Below are 24,055 nucleotides of genomic sequence, written 5' to 3' on the forward strand. Positions count from 1 at the left end.
AGCCCTGAGTCCGGTTACCCATCTGGGGTTTAAGTGGTTAATGTAACATTTACTACAAGTCAAGAGAGTCAAGAGTCAAGAGTGATACTGACACAGTTCAGTACACACAGTCATCAACATTATTTAAGCTATTCTGTACATTGCAATAACTATCACAGTAATGTTAGCTAGCATGGTTAATAGCTAACTGACTAAATCTTATATTAAACAATACTTTGAAATGTTCACATCTATAATGCTTATTATATGTTACTTGATGTATATATATATATTTTTTTTTACCTGCAAGGGTCTCTGACTTTATAGGAAATGGATAAATATTTCAAAGCTGTTGGGATGGTTTACATGTCAGCCATCTTGATCTTGTTATGTTGCAGTTGCAATGGCAAGAACGCTCAGTGTATCCTTCCAGTCACGGGCTTGCCTTGCTTCGGTCATGTCTCGGTTCTGCTCTCCAGTATTAAAGTTGACCCCTGTGAGTGCTTTCATTGCCTGGTTGACTTCTGCACAGGCAGGCATGGAAAGCAGCCACAGCCATAAAGCAATACAGTACTGTGTGAAACAAAGTATATAATTCCTGTGTATAGTAAATTTAAAATGAAAGGAAAATCTACATCTGATTATTATCTTTATTTTTGAGAGTTAATGTTACCTCACATCTATACCTCTGCAGCTTTTCCGATGGTGGTGAGAGTGAATGTAATAATTAACATTCCTATCATTAGTTTATATTGATGACCATTTTTGGGTTCATAAAATTTCCAGTAAAGCTGCACAAATGAATAGCTTACATCTGGGCTCATTGGATGCACAAGAGTCTCAGCTGTCAAGAAATACCAATTTATGCAATGACATTCCTGACTGCCAGTATGCAGAAATGGGCAAATACACAGTTTTTATAATAGGCGGAAATTACATATTTGTACAGCATACAAAACACTACATGATTCTTGCACAAAACTACATGGGCTTAACATAAATTTGGTATGTCTGTATAGGGGAGGCTTGTAGGTACCCATGTAACCCATTTCCATTAACATATATTGAGGTAGAAGGCCAAGGGACCATTTGAAAAATGGTGATGGCCATATTTCCCTCCCCAAAAAATCGTCTTAACTTTGAATAATTAGGTATGTAGCCCCCTTTCCAATGAGGTAACATGACATGGTTGGTCTCATTGGAAACCTGAGGTTGTCTAGAATCAAATGGTATCTTTACTTTTGAGCTACCTCAAAATTTGAACGCGTCACAATCTCTGAAAGACAGTGTCGTCAGTGATCCTGCCAGCAATCAAGTAGGTGTCATAGGGGTAACAAAACATTGAAAAAAAACACATTTCCCATGATGGGATTCCTTGGGACTTTTTTTCTCTCACTAAAGACATATTGAGGATACAAAATCAGTTGAGTTTGCTACTGTTGCAATTTGTCCTAGGTTTAGCCTAATTCTGGCCTATAATGACTGGACTATACAGTTTGTCACCTCCACAACACGTATTGTGACGTTTTTGTATCGCGAAATTTCGTGGCACGATATATTGTTACAACCCTAGTAAATAGCAGCAGTTAGTAATACTTAGGTGGTGGTAGTACCAGGATCTGGGCATTGATGGAGTTCAGGTTGGTGCAGTTGTCTTCCAGCTGCTTTAGTTGTTCAGTGACGCTGGTTTCAAACCTCTGCAGCAGCAACAACCTCACAGAACAACACACACACACACAAACCCACAAACAGTTTAACATCTCACTGGTTTATCTGGTTTCACTGGTCTACAGGTGCGTGGAGGCAGCAGTGTACCACAGTGGGCTGCACTCGCTGGGTGGTACCTGTGTTGATGGACAGCTGTGAACAGTGAAGAGACGTGCTGTTGACATTCTTTCACCAATGCAAGAACATCAGCCTCCACTTTTTGCAAGCAGCCCTGAAAACACAGAAGCACGGATCACCAGCCAATGACCACTAATCAATACCTGGATGATCAAAGAGCTCTGCAGACAAGCAGCTACAGACCGTGAAGTGCTCGTCCAGCTGTTGCCTGAATGTCCTGAACGCAGCGGTGATGTCAAACTTTAGGTGTGAGACTAGCTGTGCCCTCTGCTCAGCTAGTGTCTGGTTCTGGCCTGACCATGGGTCCTCACTGAGCTGTTCCTCTACTGGAGCTGGCCCTGCCTCCTCAGACGAGCATCCTAGAGGTGGGGAGGAGAGACCTTCGTTTCAAGGTTGCAACAGTTCCAGTCAGGCCCGGGTCTACGAGGGTGCATTGCACCCTCAGTTTATGTGTTTGCATGCTCAGTTGAAAATACGAAAAGAAAACCGACAAATGAAATGCGCGCGCGTCAGCCGGATTTATGGTTCCGCGTTAAATCGACGGCGTAGCCTACGGCGTAGGATACGCGGCGACGGACACCATACGTTCGCGTCACCGCGTATCCTACGTCGTAAATTCTGCGTTGGTGCAACGTGGAACCATAAATCAGCCAGTGTCCGTCACTCATCTGCTTCCAGCAGTTTCCTGCACCAGCAAGACTCTCTGCTGCTCCGTTAACACAAAGTAACGATGGATATTCAGAAGTGGTTCAAGCACAACCACGCAGGCAAGTTTACAGGACTGTCTCAGAAAATTAGAATATTGTGATAAAGTCCTTTATTTTTCTGTAATGCAATTAAAAAAAAAAAATTACATTCCGGATTCATTACAAATCAACTGAAATATTGCAAGCCTTTTATTATTTTAATATTGCTGAATATGGTTTACAGTTTAAGATTAAGATTCCCAGAATATTCTAATTTTTTGAGAAAGGATATTTAAGTTTTCTTAAGCTGTAAGCCATGATCAGCAATTTTTAAATAATAAAAGGCTTGCAATATTTCAGTTGATTTGTAATGAATCCAGAATGCATTACATTTTGCATTACAGAAAATAAAGGACTTTATCACAATATTCTAATTTTCTGAGACAGTCTTGTATATTTATGGTTAAATTTATTTTTGTTATGTTTTATTTTCTGTTGCTAGATTGTCTGATGGGTGAGGTAGCCCAGACTAAATGTAGCATTTTCTTTGTTTTGCAGCAATATTGCTGCAAAAATGCACTTGAAATACACTTCAAATATTCTAATATTGCTATTATTCCGCTTGAAATTATGGGAAAATGCATAATTTAGTGTTGAATAACGTGCCAGGCATGTGCACCCCCTCTGATCTGAAATGCACCCCTAGTCATAATTTTCTAGAACCTGCCCTGGTTCCAGTTTTTGAGCTGAAAATGGTCCAGGTTGGAACAGAAACACAGAAACAGCTCAGACCCAGAAACCAGATTCTCAGGTCTACCATCTAACCTCCAGGGTTGGGTCTCGTACAGAACTAGGAGTGGCTGCAGTTCCTCCACTTGCCGCTAGAGGCTCTAAAAGTCTAATATGACTGATTGACAGTCAGCTCAGCCAATGGCTAGCCGGAATAAAGCGTTTTAATTCATGGGCTGATTGTAAACTGGATATATATTTATTCACCCTTACTTGAAACAACCAGATTTCAGGATCCTGCTCCTTTGAGCCCCACTGGATCCATCATGCTGTTGAACAATGGGGTCCTGAGGGTTAGAGATGAGTCTATATACACTCAATGGCCACAAAGATCCTGGCATAGATTCTACTATCAAACTATCAAAATCTAACTATCAAATATGGACCAATCAGATGAAGGGGGGGCTCGCTTTTTGGCGTCTATCGTCGCCACGGTAACGCTTTTGACTGGGAAAAGTAATGCCCATCGTTGCAGGATGGAGACACACATTTTGATGTATAACACACCTGGGTGCACGTTACGGTTCGGACGAAGAAATGGCATAAATTGCGCCAAAATTACACAATTAATTCAAAATGGCTGACTTCCTGTTTGGTTTCGGCCATGACGCCAAGAGACTTTTCTTTAAGTTGCGACATAATACAGGTGTGTACCGATTTTCGTGCATGTACGTCCAACCGTATTGTGGGGCTTGAGGAACAAAGTTTTCTAGGGGGCGCTGTTGAGCCGTTAGGCCACGCCCAATAATGCAAACCATTTACTATAAATTTTTCGCCAGGCCTGGAACGTTTAGGGGGAAAAAAGGCCCTCATTTCATTGAAAAAATAAAAATAAAAACGAGAAAAAAAATAAATAAATACTGTCACTGTCAGTGCTCGGGCCCTAATAACAGAGGACTTGTTGAAATGTTAAACTCCTACATTATGTTCAGTTTTCTTTTTCCACTGCAGCATAACTGAACTGCTTCACTAAAACTTATGACCAATAAGCCATTGTTACATGTTACATTTTTCAAAATTAAAGCAGCAAAATATTATTTTCTACCTTTCTTTTTTCCCCATTGTACCAAGCTTGTACCTAACCGTGCCTCCTGTGTACCGTTACACCCCATGTATGCTAAGGTCAATTGTGCCCCCCCCCAAAGATTTTCAGCATCAGACCATTTTATATTGCTCTTTTTTTTATTATTTAGCTATTTATTGGTTATTTTTTTAGGGTATACTTTTTTTATACCTTATCATACTTTCATGTGTATTTTGCAAAAACCATTGAGTGAGAGTGTGTGTGTTTTGCTGCTGCGCAATTGAATTTCTCCTCTGGAGATCAATAAAGTTTATTCTATTCTATCTATTCATCTGATTGGCTGGTAGTGTCACGTGGGACGCTGCACCTTCTCCTCCATGGTGCAGCCTGAATGTTGCCCTGATCAGGTGACGACAGATGTACATACGAAGAACTTTTAACCCGCGTACATTCACAAATAAGGCATTTGCGCCACAGAACTGCTGCTAACTGTATATTTTCTCTTTTTCCGACCATTCTCTGTAAACCCTAGAGAAGTTTTTGTGTGAAAATCCAGTAGATCAGCAGTTTCTGAAATACTCCAGTCCGTCTGGTACCAACGACCATCACCTTTCTTCCCCGTTCTGATGCTGGTTTGAACTGCAGCAGGTCCTCTTGACCATGTTTACATGCCTACATGCATTGAGTTGCTGCCATGTGATTGGCTGGTTAGAAATTTGCATTACAGAGCAGTTGGACAGGGTTTATATTGTCACTGGTTGAAATTTCATTTCTGATGCAAATCGGAAATGACAGTCTGTCTAATGTCTAATCTAATGTCTAACGGTAAACGGTTTATCCTGCTGTGCAGATATTTTGGTGGGTTGGAGTAAAGGAGCTGGGAGCAAAGATAACTTTGATTGACATGCTTGGGGCGTTCCAGTCGGCTACCTAAGCAACATGGCTTCATTCTGTGCAAAGAAAAAGAAAGAGGCTTCGACATCTCTCTTCAGAAACCACTGAGTCACGTGACCTAAAGCAGTTAGATCTTTCTACCCAGCATGCATGACTGCCCGTTTGAAGTGATAAAAGTTCATGAACCTGTTAGCTCAGAGTTAGACTCCTCCCCTTCTGGCTGAAGCTCCACCTTCTGTTTGACGGCTGGTTTTCCCTCAGTCTGGTCCGACATGTACCCTGAACATGGACACGTTCAGTGGTTCAGACACAATTGATCTTACTTCACATTTGCAGCGTAATCATAGGATGCTGCTGCTCCACATGTCTGGTAAAAAACACATGTAAATGATGAAGGGAGATGATTCCTTCAGGAAAGACAGGACTGTTGGAGTGAAGACCTGAATCTGGAGCTTCTCTCTTCCTCTTCATGTCCTGCTGACAACCAGGAAACTGGTTAAAAACAAGAAACACATTCTGTTTGCTTCCATTCCAAAGTGACAAAGTAAATTAACCGTTTCTGGCTGGGAGCTGCTTCCTCCTCCTCCAAACTCCAGCATGGGCTCCGGGGAGGCCTGTGGCTCCGCCCCCTCCGGATCATGTGACAGCGACGGTGTGGACTCTGACGAGCGGGTTTCTGCAGCACTGAAGTCCCCAGGGATGTCAGGTGGCAGCTGGGGAGCAGCTGAAGGTGGAGAGACCAGGTTGTTTCAGACGGAGATGCTGAGAAGCTCCAGCAGGAAGTCAACCTGGAGTCCGATACGCAACGATGAAACCTGAAGATAACGGGACTCCAAGCATGATCCCGCCCTCGTTTATGTTTGGAATCAGTGGGTTTTCAAGCGCTCTTGATTTAAGACAGTGTTTCCCATTTCCAGTCCTCCATTTCCCCCCCCCATCCCTGTCCTGCAGGTTGCAGATGTTCCATATGTTAACAGAGGTCCAACCAATGGCGCTTTTCCACTAGTATCTACTCAGCTCTACTCGGCCTGGTTTCTTTTCCACTACAATCCAGCACCTAGATCAGAAGTAGGAGGTTGGAGAAGCTGCTGTGACGTATTTGATTGTGTATCTAAAGGAAGAAGACAACAACACTAAAGATGTAGAACCTGGAGGAGATGATAGATGTGCTGCTGGGTCTGTGGCTTGTGTTTGATATCAAGTTAAAAAATGAGAGTGAGAGAAGCTTCAAGCGGCGACGCTTTTTTTGTTTTAGTTTGTTTGTCTCTGTGCTGCTGAAAAGTCAGCTGGAGCCGTGAGCAGCTATGAAGAGACAGAGCTCCTGGTAGATCTGGTCGTTCCTTATCTCCGTCTAGATCCCTTTTTAATTCTCTCCTCAGCACCAGGTTTATGAACATCTGACCCTCAGAGTTGGATCACCAAACAGACTTCTGCTGTCGTTGCTGGTTGAATAAAATGAACCAGAATCCGTCAGAGTCTCTTTCTCTGATTTCCTCCTCCTGACTCAGACGTCTGACTCCAACCCCCCGACCAATCGGTGGCCTGTAGTGTGATGATGTCAGATACAGCCGACTCAGCAGCTTAGAACCTCGGCAGAATAGATACAGAAAAGTATCTACCCGGCACGTTAGATCCCTGGTGGAAAAGCGCAAAACCGAGGCGAGTCGGGCTGGGAAGGTTCTAGTGGAAAAGCGCCATAACAGACCATTTATAACCTGTTATACATCACTAATATAGCCTGATTATCATTGATTTGTTACTGTTGTTGTTGACAGTCACTGGCCTTTTAGCACCTGTGCATGTTGACTCAAAGGTGGGGGTGGAGCTTCTGATCAGATCAAACAGGATCTCTGCTCTGCTTCTTGAAACAGCCTGGAAGAGGAAATAAAAGACAGTTTAAAAACAAAAACATGCATTGGTTTGTTTGTACCGGCATGGTTACCTTGGAAACAGAGGCATCGTCCTCACTGCTTGGAGACGACAAAGGTAGAACTGCGGACAGACAGATGTGTGCTTATAAAAAAAACCCATCAGGTATGTTCACAAATGTGGATCATGTGATCAAGTGAACTCACCCTTCAGCTGGCTTTTGTTCTTCGGTTTCTTGCGTCCATAGGACCAAGTGTGGCCTTGGTCAGCAGAGAGGGAGCCCTGGACCGTACCACCCACCTCTGCTACACAGGGAGAGCTCTGCACCTTCTGGCCATCAACATGAGCTGAACTTATTCATTCAGAACCAGCAGTGAACACAAAGAGCAGCCACATCCACACAAATCTGTGTGCCCAGAACAGGTCATGTGGCCCAAAGTCAGAACGACAGACATCGTTCTGACCATCAATGATAAACCTGAAAAAGACGGAATCTAAAACCCTCACATGGGTGATTCTACGTCCCAGCTGACATCTATGACTACGTTTACGTGCAGTCAAAATTGGGGTTAAGGTCAATATTCCGGTTACTGAAACATTGGGAATAATCTGTTTCCATACGTGAGCTAACAGGGTTATCCCTGTTTACATGGTGATTAATCATTTGGGATATCTGGATCAAACCAGCGACGCACGGAGAACGTCATGACGCAATTATCGTCATTTCTGCTTCTTCTTCTTGTATTCAAATTCAAAACAACAACAATAACAGCAGCACGGAGGATAATGAACAGCCCAGTACAAGTCGCCTGTTTTTGCGATTTGGTGCTGGTACTGACCCACCAGGACTTAACACTATTCCTCGTCTCCTTCTTCATTAATGGAAGGCGAGAACGTGAAGAAATGGCAGATGGAGCCGGAGCTGTGCCTCCATATCCTGCTACCCGTTTCCACCAGAGCAGCCCGGACACTTTGGATGAAGGTGCAGTCAGGACTGGTGGGAACGGGTCAGAATGATGGAGTTCACCCATGCCGACTGAGGTGAGAATTACCGTATGTTGCTTCCTGGACTCAAAAGAGCAAGATTCCTTGCAAAAAGAACATGCGCAGAAAACAAATTCCTGTTCCTTTTGATGGGGATATTCCATTATGCTATACATGACCAAATATTCGGGTTAAGGCTGAGTTATGGTTCTGCGTCAAAACGACGCCGTGCCTACGCCGTGTGGTACGCGCAGACGCAGACCACACGCCGTCACTGACGCCGTCACTGACGCCGTCACTGACGCCGTCACTGACGCCGTCACTGACGCCGTCACTGACGCCGTCACTGACGCCGTCACTGACGTGCACCTCCCGAAAATTGAAACTACGCGTCGAGGCGACGCAGACCAAACGCAGACGAGAGGGCTGTGATTGGTTCGCTTGAAGCAGTCGTGAACTTTCAGCGCTCTTTTCTTCGTGTACGTGTGACTTTTTTTTGTTTTGTTCTTTTGCACAATAGTTGTCCTTATCTCTTTGATTCACTGTGACCGGAAAAAGTCGGATAAACCATTCAGGAAAAGATTGCGAATTAGCGGTCGCGGGGGGAACTGCACCGCGGAGAAATGGAGTGACGGAGAAGTCCGAAGGGTTCACGACAGCGTCACGGTGACGGCGTGTGGAGCGAACATGGGCCAACATGAACTCCATGGACAATCCTGCATGGGGCCTCAGTTTTCAACCCGTTTACACGTCAGATGGACAAATGTTGGCTGTTGTGTTCATGCGGGTGTTCATGCCAGTGTTCATGCGGGTGTCAACATACCTGGAACACCCTCCCAGCAACCTCCTCCAGCTCTTTGTGGAGGTCACAGTTGAAGCTCAGCTCTACCCTCTGACCCTTGCTGTTGTTGTGTACGATGGGTTTATTGAGCCTGATGGTGAGGACGATCTCTGTACCAGTGCATCATGGGAAATAGAGCAACACTGTCATAGACTCATCAATCTGATCCAGAATTCAAGATTCAAGATCTTTGTCATTGTGCAGTTTTTCAGTGACAACGATATCTGAGCAACAACCCTTAAAAAGTGCAGTTTAAATATATGAATAAATGGATTAAAGCAGCACAATGTAACTTTCAGCTTTTGTTGAGTTTGGCGGCTCCTTTGGACAAAAGCGGTAGTGCTTTACCAGTATTGTGGCAGGGTTCCTACCATGCTCCTCAAAGTTACATAGTACCAGTGAAGGTGATACAGACCCCTCAGATGACAGAGGTTCATTAAACCTGTTGGAAGTTGATGTTCCATCACAATGATGATGATGAAATATTAGATTAAGCTGGAAAAGTTAGATTGTGCTGCTTTAAAGGAGAAGGCAGAACAAACAGCAAGATCCAGTCATGATTGAGACTTCTAAAACAGAAACACTTGTCTTATTACTCTCCTGCTTTGTTGTACTCTGTTTTTCGTGACTTTTAAAAAAAAAAAGGTTGAAACTGTCTTAAAGAGTCGATATTAAGTATTTTTGGTTCACTCATAGGCGGCCTTACCTATGTTTCAACCGTTTCAGTTGAAACGGGCCCCGGCCACCAGGGGGCCCCCAACTGACTGACAAAAAAATAAATGCGCAAGGAAGACACAATAATAAATCACTACCCGCCATTAAACTAACCAGCTAACATCCAAGAAAAATGAAACGAACATACCAGAGTGGTGCTGAAAAGCGAAAATTAGCAGATATAAAAAAGAAAGCTGTGAGTAGTGTTACCGGCCAGCCCGGTCCCCTTTAAGGCGGTGATGCCAAAGGCCGCCACTGGGTTCACTGTGTTATGGCTTACCACTATGACTCCTCAAATTAAAGCGATTACACAATGGATATTCAAGTCCATAGATTTATTTTCCAACAATCCATGGTTTTTCAGCACAGACGCATGGAAGCTTGGAGGTAGTGATGGTTGAAGAGCATTGCCACTCTGCCCTGACACAGCCTTTTAAAATGGAGCAGGCAGCCCTGAATTGAGTTACTGATTCATGCATATAGGTCAGACTGTACTTCCTTCACCTGTCCACTAGATGCCGCTTTTTGCCCCATTGACAGGTATTTTGCAACAGTCGATGTCGAGTTTTCAGGCCTTCGAGCTGTCATGTTAACAGGAATGGTTGAGTCAACAGTAAGTAAAAGAGTCACACCAGGAGCTCCCAGAAACAACTTCCTACTTCCCCCTTCAGCTCCAGTCACAGATCAGCAAAATGGACTAATTCCTGAGCCCCTTAAACCAGATTCACTTCAAGGAAAAACATCTTCCAACTGTCACTGTGGCAACAAGTCCGACTGGTTTAGATAACCAGAAACAGAGTGAGTGGGGATGTGGGACCAGTAACAGAATGCTTACAGGAACACTTAGGTTGCATCATCAAGGAGAGAAAGTGTTAGAATGTTGTGGTTAGGCATAAAAAGATACATTCTCCAGAATACGTACCTTTAAATGAAATCTAATATTTGTCATTTTGTAGCCTGAACAGTCATTCTGATTCTTTCATCTTTGATAGAGAGAATTGATCTGTTTTTTTCTGATTGCACTTATATCTCCAGGGTTTGGTACCAACAGACCCAGAAGAAGCTGCCTCTGGACACCAGTAGAAGGACATTCAACCAATCAGAGGCAATGCAAGTTTATTTATATAGCACAATTCAACAAGGTGATTCATAGCACTTTACAAATACATTAAAACACATGTAAAAAGCATGACTTAGTTTAAATGAGCAAAATGAATTACAATAAGATAAATACATAAAATAAAGGATGATATCATTTAGAGCACTCAAACCTGAGGCACTATAACCCAACAGAATCGACACGACCGAAAACAAGGCTTTATGAAACACAGGATAAGATGTCAATTTCCTTTGTGCAGGCACATACGTGAGAGTGTGTGTGTGTCGTGTTGATGGTGAGTGATTGTTGCAAGGGAGGGGGGGTGGGGTGGGGTTTTAATTTAGGACGCATCATCAGTAGTGTTCCTCCAGGTCATGGGGTGTTTCGGCCACACTATACACCCTCTCAGGGTGGCCAGCTCAGGGTGATCAGCCCTAAACTTGCGTCAATCCTAATTCGTCATGAGAGTGACTGACCTCTCAAGGGGCGTCCTTTTCCCTGAGTCAGGCCTAGGCTGACCGCATACCTTCTGGTTGGCTACTTTGGGGCCCAGCTGGGATCTTTCCTCCTCATAAAGAGCCACTGGCTGCTTCTTTCGGCTGCTTCCGATGCAGCTTTGATGGCTGAACGCAGGCTTTAGCCTCTGATTCCCAGGTCTGCAAACAGTCTGGTGGTATATTTTGCCACAAACCCTCTGCACCCCACCTCCACTAGGCGGACTTTACTGTTCCAGCCGCGATGTTGTGCTTAAGCAGCGAGATCAGCATAGCGTAGGTGTTTTCGCTCATAAGCCTCATTCACTGCGTCCTCCCAGGGTACAGTTAGCTCAACGATGTACACCTTTTTTAGTGAAGGGGACCAGAGAACCAAGTCAGGTCTCAGGGTGGTTGTAGCGATCTCTTTAGGAAACATCAGCTGTCGGCCAACATCAGCCAGCATCTTCCAGTCGCGGGCCAACCGTAGCTGGCCTCGCTCAGATGGTGTCGAGCAGCTCCTGGTGACCTTTGCCCCCTCACGGACACAGGTCATTGTCTGTTGCTGGTTGGGTGCTGATGCCGATAGGGAGTTGGTGGCAGCTCGTTTGTCCTCCAGGGTGGATGCCAAGATCTTCAGGACTTGGTTGTGACGCCACGTGTAGCGTCCTTGGGCGAGACCAATTTTGCACCCTGAGAGAATGTGCCTGAGGGTGGCTGGAGTGGAACAAAGGGATCACCCTGGGTCTTCACCATACCACTGGTGAAGGTTAGCTGGTGTTGGAAGGACGTCATACGTAGCTCTGATGATGAAGCTCAACTGCCTTGCTTCCATGGCCCACATGTCCTTCCAGCTGATCTTCTTCCTCTCTACATTGTCCCATCGTGTCCACTGTCCCTGTTTGGCAAGAGAGACTGACTTGGCCCATCTTCCAGCCTCCTCCTGGTGGCGTACTTCCTCCACCACCATATTCCTACGTTCTGGTGCTGCGGCCTTACTCCAAGCCGGGCGAGTAGCTGTTAGCCTAAAACCTCCTCTTCCCTGCTGAACATACCCCACAATGTCAGCATGTTTGAGGGCTGCTGTTGCTTCTTCCCGGTAGCCAGGGTTGGTGCGTTGTTGCTCACCACTAAGGGACTCTAACCCAAACATTATTTACAGGACTCAAACCCGAGGGACAAACACAAATGTAATTTACAGGACTCGAACCTGAGGGACTTTAACCAAACAGAATTTACAGGACTCAAACCTGAGAGGTTCCAACCCAACAGAATCTACTCGACCGAGACCTGAGGGACTCCAACCCAACAGAATCTACCCGACCGAAACCTGAGGGACTCTTATGACGGCCTCTGGTTGTCTCTGGAGATGCAGCACACCTGAGCAGGCTGGACTCAGAGTCTATAAATCAGAGCTTCAGGCTTTACTCTCGCTCTCCCCTGGCCAGCTGACTTCCGTTTGCATCTTTTGTTGGTTTTCTTCTGTTCATTCACACAGACTCACACTAACCACTAATGCAGACACTGCTTACACCCCGACTTACTGATAGACCATCTACATACAGTTCTTTTCTTCAATAAATCTATGGTGCAGAATTGAAAATCATATGTGGTCTCCCTCCTTTGCCACAACCTTTTGGGTCTGGTTGTGACGAAATGGGGGCTCATCCGATTGTTAAATAATTTTGGTAAGTTGGCTTATTGAGAACCTGTTTGCATTCTGTGGTAACTAGTACCATTTGTATTTCCTCTGTTGTGTACTAGTTTTGGGAGACCTCTTTGTTTGGAATTTGGCTGTTGGTAGTGATTGAGGTCAATTTGGAACATTTGGAGGTTGCTTTGTTTGAGTCAGTTGTGCTAGGGTTTGAGCATTAGTGCTGTCTTTTGGGGGGCTGGAGACAGTTTTGGAGAAACTTAAAGCCATTTTTAATGGTGCGGATGGTTTGAGGTGTGCGTTTGAATTGAGTATTTTCTGTTAGGATGAAAAACGTTTCTCCTTTGAGATTTTTTCTGGGATATTTGTAGTGCTGCAGTGAAAACGGCTAGAGCAATTGTCTCTGGAGCACGTCCATAGATTCAGGGGGGGGTCGCTGTTTTACAGTTGCTTTTCTTTTTCTAGTGGTTTTGAGTGCATAAATACCCGCTGTAAGTAATTGCATGAAGACTAGGTTTGAGTTTTGCCAGTTTTTGGGTAGGTAGTCGGTGGGAATGCTCTAATTATTCACCTCAGGGATCAGTGCAGTCTGGTTATGGCTAATGTGGCTAATTTTGTTCAGTCTCCCTCTGAGGAACTTCTTCATGAGAGCAGCTTTTGAAATTTGTTGAACATTATGAAGTTGATATTGGGGAGAGACGGTTAAAGGAAGACAAAGGGGTTTTGTCAGCCATCATGATTCCGTCTACCGTGGGTGGAGATTGATGAGGCATTGTGACACCGTGGCTGAGCTGAAACTCCAGCTTCCTACCCCCTGCAGTGACGACACCTTGGAACTAGCTTCAACAAAGACTTGAACTACGGGAATGCCATATGATGAAGTTCCTGACTGACTGATATGTTAATACCAACTCATTTGGCCACAGACTTGAACCACGAGAACACCCTATGGGGTAATTTAGAACTTAGTGACAGTCATGCCAAATGCCCGATAACAGCATCTGTCCACAGATCACATCTGACTGTAAATTGTTTTTGTCTCTCACTTGGCTTGTTTATTCCTGCCTTTTGTGCTTTGAAATTACTGTATAAAAAGTCATGATTCCAACCACTCTGGGTCAGCACACCAACTCAGACCTGATCTGTATCGGTCTGCTCACCGCCGGCTACTGAATAAAACTCACTACACCACAGCGGACTTCTGAACTGACTTCTTCAACAAGAGTCTGTGGCTCCTGGCCCTGTGGCTCTTCCATTCGAGCAGCATCAGTAAGCATCAGTCCTTATGCCCTGGTTTTTGGTCACAAGGTTCGTGGACCTTTGGCAGTGCTCCATGATGGGTGGATTGCAGATGACCACCTACTAATTTAATAGACTATGTCAATGGTTTCAGACACAGGTTGTATATGGCGGGGCTGTTAGCAAAACAAAACCTAGAAAAATCTCAGCAAAGGATGAAATTGCTGTATTATCAGCATTCTGAGGTGTGTCAGTTCAGTGAGGGTGACCAAGTATTATCTTTGTTGACGATTGTTGGGTCGCCATTTCAGGCAAAGTTTGCTGGGCCTTATTCAGTTGTACGTCAGCTGTCTGAGCAAAATTATTTGATTGCTACTCTAGATCGCTGCAAAAGAAATCAACTTTGCCATGTCAATTTATTGAAACCCTACTACCAGCGGGCTTCATTAGCTAAGTCTGATTCAGGCATCTCCCCAGTTGTGTGTCCTGTGATATGTCCTGTGCCTTTGTGAATATTAAGACTGTTCTAGCTCCATATATCAGTGTGTAGTTGAAAGTGAAAGTCTATCTGAATATCTGTTTACAACATTCAAATTTAGGATGAATAAGTTACAATCTGCATTACTTTATATGTAGATATGCTTGTTTTTTGTTGTTGTTTTAAAAAATAAATTCACAAGGAATATTGGAGAAGGGTTAGGATTAAATACATTTTACTTCGTCCTACCTATTTTCAGACATGTTAAACAGGATTTATGTGTATTTTTATGCATGTGCATGTATTTAAAAATGTATAGGTGTGTGCATGTTGGGTATAGATTTATTTTATAGATTTATTTTGTGTACATTTAGTTAAAAAAAGATTCATTTATTTATATGAATTTATTTACAAAGGGACTCTGTATGTTCAAAATGTGTGTGTATGTGTATCCATTTGTATATAGATGCATAGATTCATAATAGACTTAAAGGGGACCTATTATTGCATCTAATACCTATTTTAAACAGGCCTTGAATGTCTTAAAAACAAGCTTTTGATTTTTTTTTTGCTAAATAAATTAGAAATTCAGCCTCTGAGCCAGGTCTTTATCTTCCCATTCTCTAACCTCATTATCTATGCAGGATTCTGAGTGGGCGGGGCTATGATAATGAGGCTCTGTGCTGATTGGCTGCCTGAATGACGCGTAGAAAATGGCGGAACCTCCGGCCGGCGGCGGAGTTGTTGTTCCGGCCAGAGTTAGTTGTGGGCGTGGTTTCACGCATCGGAGGCCAACCGATGTAAATCACTCCCGTCGTTACGTAAAAACAGGCTCGTCTTATTGGCTCGTAGATCCACATCACACTGGAAGATTAATCCGGGCAGCTGTACAGACACTGCAGAATTTGGTTTCTTTCCTCCTTCTCTGAGTTGGCAGGCTGAGGGGAGACCACTTTATATATGTTAAAGCAAGAGAATAATAGGTCCCCTTTAAGGATGTTATACAACGGTTGTGACATGTCTGGAATGAATGAAATGAAATCTTTATTTGCTCTAGTCTGTAACGGAGTCATCCGGCCTGCGCAGGCCCTGCTGCGACCGCTGTACCAGTACAGCTGCTCTCCTCTGACACTCAGTACTCTCCAGTCAGGTTTTCATTTCTCTCCCATGAATGAACTGTGAACATCAGCGCCCCCTGAAGGTCAGCGGTGAGAGCAGAAGCGAAGGAACCCAAAGCAATCATCACTTTTATATCCTGACAAAATGCAACGGCCTTGATTTTGATAACATTTGTTTTTTTAGACGTATGTCTGTTGTTGAGGATTATTCACACACACTTGAATCCCCCTGACCCCCAGCCCCCCCCCCCCCCCTCACTCCCCTTGTCAAATAAATAGACATATCAGTTGACTTTCCTTACCGTCATGTTTGACCATGAGGCTGTAATGATCCACCTCCTCCTTCCGCAGGTGGATGGACCCCCACAGAAACCCCTGGAACAGATGTGAAACACCAAACAGCCCTCAGGAGCAGCTAATACATCCATTCATTTTCATTAATGCTGAGAATACAGAAATAAAAACTGTTTAAACTGGGTCTAAATGTGTTATACGCTGGCCGGTCACTACAACTGCGTGCTGGTCGTCTATTTCTTTTCTAATCTGGGATACAAGCATCAAGTGATCACTTGAAGATGGAGGATGATTCTCCAACCAGAATTTCTGAACAGAGAAGACTTTCGACCTGTATGAAGTGAGTATTTTTAGGTATGTTTTAAGTGAGGAAAGAAAAAAAATACCATGTACAAAAACTAGACGCACAGGACATTGTGGGTGAGGATGTATGGGATGAAGGAAGAAAGTGTGAAAGTACATAGTGTTCAACATTGCAAGAGAACAGAAGTCAAAGCTCTGGCAGCCGGTCCTGGTACGGAGTTGTGAGCAGAGATGGGTAGTAACGAGTTACATTTACTCCGTTACATTTACTTGAGTACGTTTTGGGAAATGTTGTACTTTTAGGAGTAGTTTTGAATCACTGTACTTTTTACTTTTACTTGAGTAGATTTGTGAAGAAGAAACTGTTCCTCTTACTCCGCTACATTAGGCTACGTTGAGCTGTTACTTTTCTTTTATTCCTTTTATCCACGTACGCGTCAATCTCATGACATCACTGGGTGATTCTTTGGGAAAAATGTTTGTTTTTGCATGTTTTGTCACATTTACACAGACTCAAACACACACAGAGTTTCTATGAGTTCATGTTTGTTCTAGTTCTGCTGGTTAAAAAAGAAAAGTACAAAGGCTGGAAGTTTTGTGCTACTTGTGCTTAATTTATTTTCTTATTCTGTTATTTTATTTATTTTATTATGTATTAAAGTACTTGAATTTACTTGATCATTTTAATTTAAGCTATTTCTTTTATTTTTTATTGATTTGATTTAATTTGCCTGAAGATGATTATTTTGTACTTTTGTCTGTTTGAATGGTTGTGTTAAAAAAATAAATCAGACGTTACTCAACAGTTACTCAGTACTTGAGTAGTTTTTTCACGTCAAGTACTGTTTTACTTTTACTCAAGTCATTATTTGGATGACTACTTTTTACTTCTACTCTTTGGCTACTCTACCCAGCTATGGTTGTGAGGAGAGTTACTGCACATGGCAGAAAGATCCTGTATTCTTGCTGCAAATACTGAAAGATCTTGCTCTAGAAGCAGAGTGAGGTCATGGTCTTCTTCTACACATCAATACGAGTCCTCCAGTTCCGTGGGTCATCGTCCTGGCCTCCCAGGGACTGCTTCACCCTGTCACCCTCTCCCAGGATACAGAGGGGGTGCGTTTTGGTCCTTTCCTTCCTGGAGGCTCGATTCAATTCAGAATCCTACCCCTAACCTCTAGATGAAATCCCACGGGGCTTGTCCTGCTCTACTGTACTCTGTGATGGTTTACATCCACCATCACTGACAGCCTGACTGGTGACCATAGTCCCCATCAGCAGGCCAACACATCTCACTGTGATGGGGTCAGAAAACACAAATCTATAACATGACAACCTGCAGCATATTACGGGTAACTACAGGAGCTCCAGGGGGCTGACCTGAGGCTCATCGATGAAGAAGCTCAGACATTCTGAGCCCAGGTTGAAGTCGATCCAGAACTCTTGCAGTTTGTCATCTCTTGGACGAAACAGCTGCAGAAAATGCATGAGACACATCCAGAGTTTACATGAATCGTTCAAAATTCTGTATATATACATAAACACACACACATAAATTGTATATACACACACATATATACACACACACACAAATTTTATAAATATATATATATATATATATATATATATATATATATACACATACATACATACACATATATATATACATACATACACACACACACATTATATATATATATATATATATATATATATATATATATATATATATATATATATATATATATATATATATATATATATACACACACACATATATATACACACACACATACATATTATATATATACATACATATTATATATATACACACATATATACATAAACACACACCTACATATATTACACACACACACCTACATATATTACACACACACACACACACACACACACACACACACACACACACACACACCTGGGTGGAGTTGAGAAATGCTCGCAGGCAGGGGAAGGTGTAGACCCTGACAGTGAGAGATATTCCATGTCAGCATAGCTTCTCAAGAGGATACCATTATGACATGAAAACCAGCAGCAGCAGCATCTGCGTTGACTCAGGACTTTCCTGCACCACAGAGGCAAAACCCAGCTTCCACTGCTCCAACACTTAGATCTACTCTGCTGAATCTGAATCTGTTCATGATTTCCAACCTTCTCTGGTCTCCATGGTGGCGGTTAACCAAGTTCAGGAAACGTCTGGAGTCCTGGACAGACACGGAGACAGGTGTTCAGACAGACGGGTGTACACAAAGGCGAGCGTACACACAGGTGTGAGTACAGACAGACGTCACTCACCACCTCGAAGTCAGAATCTCTAATGTCACAGAAGGCACTGCTGAGGTCACAGCTGCAGAACCACTGATAAGCTCGCTGTTGACGGTCGCGGCGTGGAGTCAGACGGCAAAGAGCCTCCGATAGACTGACCTGCAGCTCGTAGTCTGCAACATGAACACATCAGTAGATCTGATCCACTTCTGATTACAAAGATCTGGATGGAGCTGATGTTATCACATGTTCTCTCGAAAATGGGCATTTCATGTAAAGAATTCAGGTTGTTTGAATCAGGTTGTTTGAACAAAAGGGGGCTGCTTTAGCACCTCATGGCGAGGTCCCAAGGCTCTGTACTGGAGAATCTCTTTCCTTAATACACTTCATCCTTGGGCCTGGTTGTCATCTCACAGGGTTTTTCTTATCACTGCTACACAGATGATACCCACATACATTCCTCACTTCCGCCTAATGGCTCCACCATTTCAGCATGAATCTCAGCTTGTCTCTACATCCACATGGATGAAGGAACACCACCTTCAGCTACACCTCTCCAAGGCCTGCCGACCAGTCCTTCCAGGACAATGTCAATGTCAAAATAACCTCTTCGTCACTCTGTCCTTCCAAGGTCATGAGAAACCCAAGTGTCGTGATTGATGACCAGCTGTCCTTCCACCATGTGGCAAAATTGCTGCCTTGTGTTATGAAAAGTTATGCCGGGTCTTTCTCAAGATGCTACACGACACTTGGTTCAGACCATGGTTCTCCTTCTCCAAGTTTATTGCAGTGCAACTTTTGTCATGCACAGTAAATCTATGAAGATGGTCCGGAACACTGCAGCATGTCTGGTCTTCAACCAACCAAAAAGGGCTAATGTCACATAGTTACTCTGAACTCCACCAGCTACCTTTGGCGCACTGAATAAAGTTCAAGCCACTAATGTTCACCCTGAAAGTGACTTCTGCCAGATCATTACGTTCCTCTGTGGAACACCATCTGGCACTGCCACCCTTAAACCGGGCATACACTGTGCGATTGTCGGCTCGTTTTGAGCAGATTTTCCAGTCGTGCAACTATTTTTTGGATCGGGCCAGATTTCGACCCAACCGTGCCTCGTGCGGTGTACGTGGGGTAACGACGAGAGATTAACACCTCATGACGAGCTCCCGATCACAAATCGTGTGCTTACAAGAAAATCAAGCGTGTTTAAAATCCTGGTGGCTCCTCGTGATGGAATCGCACAGTTGAAGCAGCTACGACCCGATTGGACTCATCCTTTCACAGAGAGCATGCGCAATCTCTGATGTCATGTCAAAAACTATTATTTGTAGTTTAAAGTGTTGCAACATTCACATTACAAATCATGTTTTAATAGCAGAAAGAAAGACCGCATTTCCCACGTCTGCCCAGCCAATTCCTTGTCCAATCACGATGTTGTCTAATCTTTTTTCATTTATCGCGACGCAGAATGGCACAAATTGCTAAAGGCTGATTTATGGTTTATTTACGCGGCATTGTTGTGTCTAAGAATGATGCGCAGTGCCCACCCAATCAGAAACGGTACAGATATTTTGTGATTTTTTTTTAAATATATATACAAAAAATAAAATTATAAAAAAATAAAGGATCCCCAAAACCTTTGATTGGGTGGGCAGGACACACGTTTGGGTGGACACAGCCCACCTCTGCCCCAAAACCGGTACACAGAAGTTCCAGTACACAGAAGTCCGTCGTGAGGATTATGATCGTATAGTGTGAGCAAACGGGTCGCATCAGAGCATCGGGTCGTACAGTGTGAGACCATTAATCGTGGGCTGTGAACTTTTGAACTCAGCGATCTAGTCGTGCAGTGTGAGATGAAGCTGAATCAAACGATTTAAAATATTGCATAGTGTATGCCCAGCTTAACACACACACATGACACTCTAGATATATGGTTGCACCCTCTCAACTTTCAAGAAACACTTGAAGACACTTCTTCCAGAACACCACCTCTCTTAACCCTCCCCAAACTAATTTTCATCTAACTGAACTTTTCTCTATCAACTTTGTCTTCAGTTCTACCTTGCACGTGACATTTCTTGGCAGTCTCATTGTTGTCACACATAAGAACTTCTATAAAAAAGCTCATTCATGTCTTGTTTGTTTACCACAGCATATGCTGAAGGCAACCTACATCTCTCCACATCATGTTGCAGCCTACAACTCAGGAGGGCATCATCATACCGTAATCACATACCATTTTTGACGTCTCACCGAAGGTGAAGCAGATCCAAGTTGTACAGGAGTAATGATTGTGTACGACTATAGAAATCGTGCAGCGTAGGAGAGCCTAAAGGGGAGTCCAGACAACCCGCAAAGGAAACCTATTTCAACTGATGGATCTTTGGTTCCAAGGGGTGGCCCTTGGCTCTGCCAAAGAATTCTGTCAATAACAGGATCTTATGATGACGATGGCAGGGGTGCTAGACAGTTCACCTAGTTGCTTGAGCAACTCATAAGCCAAGGGCACAGCCAACCCAGGTTCACGTCCCGGTCTTTGGTATGTTATTGCTCATCTCCTCTCTCCGTCTACCCCGGTTTCCTGTCTACATCATTCAAGTAAAAGACCACTACAGCCCCCCTCCAAAAAACATAACTCCACTAGAGTTGGTCCTGGTGCTCAATAAGGTTCTGTTACCATTAAACATTCATAAACTGGTGCTAAAGTCTAATGAAACATATGTGATGGTGGCTTACTAGCATGTACCATTAATAACTCACCCCCAACTGTCAGAACTGCTGCTGCCACCTGAGGTCTGTCAGACAGGTAAACACAAGGGTGACCAGGTAAATAGACGGGTCAACAAAAGGGTAACTATGTAAATACAAGGGTAAACACAGATGGGTAACCAGGCAAACACTACGGTAACCACATAAACACAAGGGTGACCAGGTAAATACTAGGGTAGCTAGGTAAACACAAGGGTGACCAGGTAAACACTAGGGTAACCACGGAAATGCAAGAGTAATTAAGTAAACCCAAGGGCAAATGAAAGGGAAACCAGGTAAACACAAGGGTAACCATGTAAACACAAGGGTAATCACGTAAAAACATGGGTAAAAACAAGGATAACAAGGTAAACACAAGGGTAAACACAGGGGTAACCAGGTAAACACAAGGGTAAACACACGAGGGTAACAAGGTTACTTAGCACTAAAGTAACAAGGTAAACACTAGGGTAAACAAAAGGGTAACCAGAAAAACACAAGGTTAACATTGTAAAAACAAGTGTAACCAGGTAAACACTGGGGTAACCAGGTAAAGACAGGTATAACCACATAAACACGAGGGTAACAAGGTAAACACTGAGGTAACTTGTTAAACACAAGGGCTAAACACAAAGGTAACCAGGGGTCCGTTTCACAAAGCAGGTTTAGTGAAAACTCTGAGTCTGTTAACCCTGAAATGAGGGAAACTGAGTTTTCCGTTTCACAAACTCAAACCGGAGAAAGAGAGGTAACTCTAGCCTGTTTCACAAAGAGAGGTAACTTAAGCTCTCGGTCAGTTACCGTAGTAACAGACTCTCTGAATCTAACCTGGTCGGGACCAGGTTTATCTCAATGAACCTGAAGTTTCTCTGTGTGTCCGCCCTCTTTCAGAGCCACGCGCACATTTGATTTCCTCATTCATTCAGTCAGCAGGCGAGTTTTGGCGAAGTTCTGCCATCTGTCATTAAAAACAGAGTCAGTATGTATATTAGAAGTCCATTGTCACTGAATATACATCTTACTACATACTTAGGGAGAATAAAAGCTTACCCTTAAATATGAATTCTGCTAATATTAGTCTTTTATTAAAACCGGACAAGGATCCCTTGCTCCCATCGAGCCCAATATCATTGATAAATGTAGATCTTAAAATAATCAGCAAGGCTCTTACCAAACGTCTGAAAAGAGTCACCCCTTCTATTATACATCCGGATCAAACAGGTTTCATTAAAGGTAGACATTCTTCTACTAATACTCGTAGATTACTTAATATTTTAGATTATTCGAGTATCAATAAACCGGAAACTATTATTATATCTTTAGACGCTGAAAAAGAATTTGATCGGGTAAATTGGAAGTTTCTATTGGCAACTTTACATAAATTTGGATTTGGCAAATCTTTTATTGACTGGATAAAAATATTATATAGCTCTCCCAAGGCACGTGTAAGGAGAAATGATCAAGTCTCTACTTTTAACTTGCAAAGAGGCGTTAGACAGGGTTGCCCTCTCTCTCCCTCACTATTTGCAATATTTATTGAACCTTTAGCAGCAGCTATTAGACAAAATCAAAATATTAAAAAAGGTATACAACGCAAAACATTAGAGCACAAAATAAGTCTTTATGCGGATGACGTACTTGTCTTCCTCCAGAATTCACAAACTTCACTATCACAGACAATTGCACTTATAGAGGGATTTTCATCTTTGTCCGACTATTCAATTAATTGGTCTAAATCCACAGTTTTGTGTGTTAACTGCAATTTTAGGAATATAACCAATACTCAATTACAATCAGGGAACATTAGATATTTAGGCATAAACATCTCCCCTAGGCTGTCAGAGTTAATAAAATTAAATTATGTTCAGCTTATAAAGAAAATAGAAGATGATCACAGGCGGGCGCGGCGGCGGGGTGGAACCATTCTCAGGTGTCTATGTCTTATGTTGTGAGTATGAATGGAGGGATGTTGGACAATTTCCTCCTCCGCCTGGGGGCTCCGCCGCGCCGGGGGCGCCCGTGGAGGTACGGTGGGGCCCTAGCCCGGCTCGGAGGGCTGGCCCCCGTCAACTTGGATGGCCGGTGGGGGAGCGTGGGCGTCCTTCCAGGGCCGGCTCCGTTGGTCCTGCCCATCTGGCTTCGGCCTCCGCTCCCCCTCCTTCCCCCCCTACACGATTCATATGCACATAGGCGAAGGGGCAGGGGGTCCGGGGCGTGGGGGACATTGTCCCGCGTGGCCCGGCACTCCCCACCTCACGGTTTTAATAACACTGTAGACACTGCACATTCAACATTTAATAAATACATTTAACAAGGATACTTAGTTCTGGAGGGGGGGGGGGGGGTCATTGTCAGTATGATACTCTGACCTCCCCCTCCCTGTTTTTATTGCATTAATTACATGCACTCAACACCAGGGTCGGGAGGGGGGCCCACATCACCCGCGTTCCCTCGCCGGCCTGGGATAGATGGGTCGGGATACCCGTGCCTGGCGGGGCTCGCCGTGCAGCCTGGGGTGCCTTCTGGCGGTGCTGGACCCCCCGGGGAGGGGGAAACGGTGCGTGATTGTGTGTCTGTGTCGGTGAGAATGCGGTGTGGAAGGGTCCTGCCATGGAGGATTTGGGCCTCCATTGGCAGGACAACAAAATGTAATAATTTATTGATATTATTACTATACAAAGATGGTTATTATCATCATCATCATCATTGTTAGTATATTATTATTATTATTATTA

At 43.7% G+C, this 24,055-nt stretch overlaps 1 protein-coding gene across 1 annotated transcript in view; it reads right to left on the reverse strand.

The window, feature by feature from the left end:
- Window positions 1–1,565: 1,565 nt before the first annotated feature.
- sycp2l (synaptonemal complex protein 2-like) overlaps window positions 1,566–24,055 on the reverse strand; it is a 40,549-nt gene continuing 18,059 nt past the window's right edge. Inside the window, exons 5-22 of the mRNA XM_061714050.1 lie at window positions 21,333–21,367; window positions 18,597–18,739; window positions 18,453–18,505; window positions 18,220–18,265; window positions 17,664–17,756; window positions 15,989–16,061; window positions 11,526–11,914; window positions 11,244–11,367; window positions 8,894–9,021; window positions 7,293–7,416; window positions 7,160–7,209; window positions 7,011–7,089; window positions 5,772–5,941; window positions 5,658–5,709; window positions 5,404–5,496; window positions 2,008–2,183; window positions 1,824–1,918; window positions 1,566–1,692 (exon numbers count right to left, since the gene is read on the reverse strand). Coding sequence (XP_061570034.1) covers window positions 1,566–1,692; window positions 1,824–1,918; window positions 2,008–2,183; window positions 5,404–5,496; window positions 5,658–5,709; window positions 5,772–5,941; window positions 7,011–7,089; window positions 7,160–7,209; window positions 7,293–7,416; window positions 8,894–9,021; window positions 11,244–11,367; window positions 11,526–11,914; window positions 15,989–16,061; window positions 17,664–17,756; window positions 18,220–18,265; window positions 18,453–18,505; window positions 18,597–18,739; window positions 21,333–21,367 — 2,050 coding nt within the window. The remainder of the gene's footprint in view (window positions 1,693–1,823; window positions 1,919–2,007; window positions 2,184–5,403; window positions 5,497–5,657; window positions 5,710–5,771; window positions 5,942–7,010; window positions 7,090–7,159; window positions 7,210–7,292; window positions 7,417–8,893; window positions 9,022–11,243; window positions 11,368–11,525; window positions 11,915–15,988; window positions 16,062–17,663; window positions 17,757–18,219; window positions 18,266–18,452; window positions 18,506–18,596; window positions 18,740–21,332; window positions 21,368–24,055) is intronic.

The sequence above is a fragment of the Cololabis saira genome, chromosome 22 (genome assembly GCF_033807715.1).
Source record: "Cololabis saira isolate AMF1-May2022 chromosome 22, fColSai1.1, whole genome shotgun sequence".
Classification (NCBI taxonomy): Eukaryota; Metazoa; Chordata; class Actinopteri; order Beloniformes; family Belonidae; genus Cololabis; species Cololabis saira.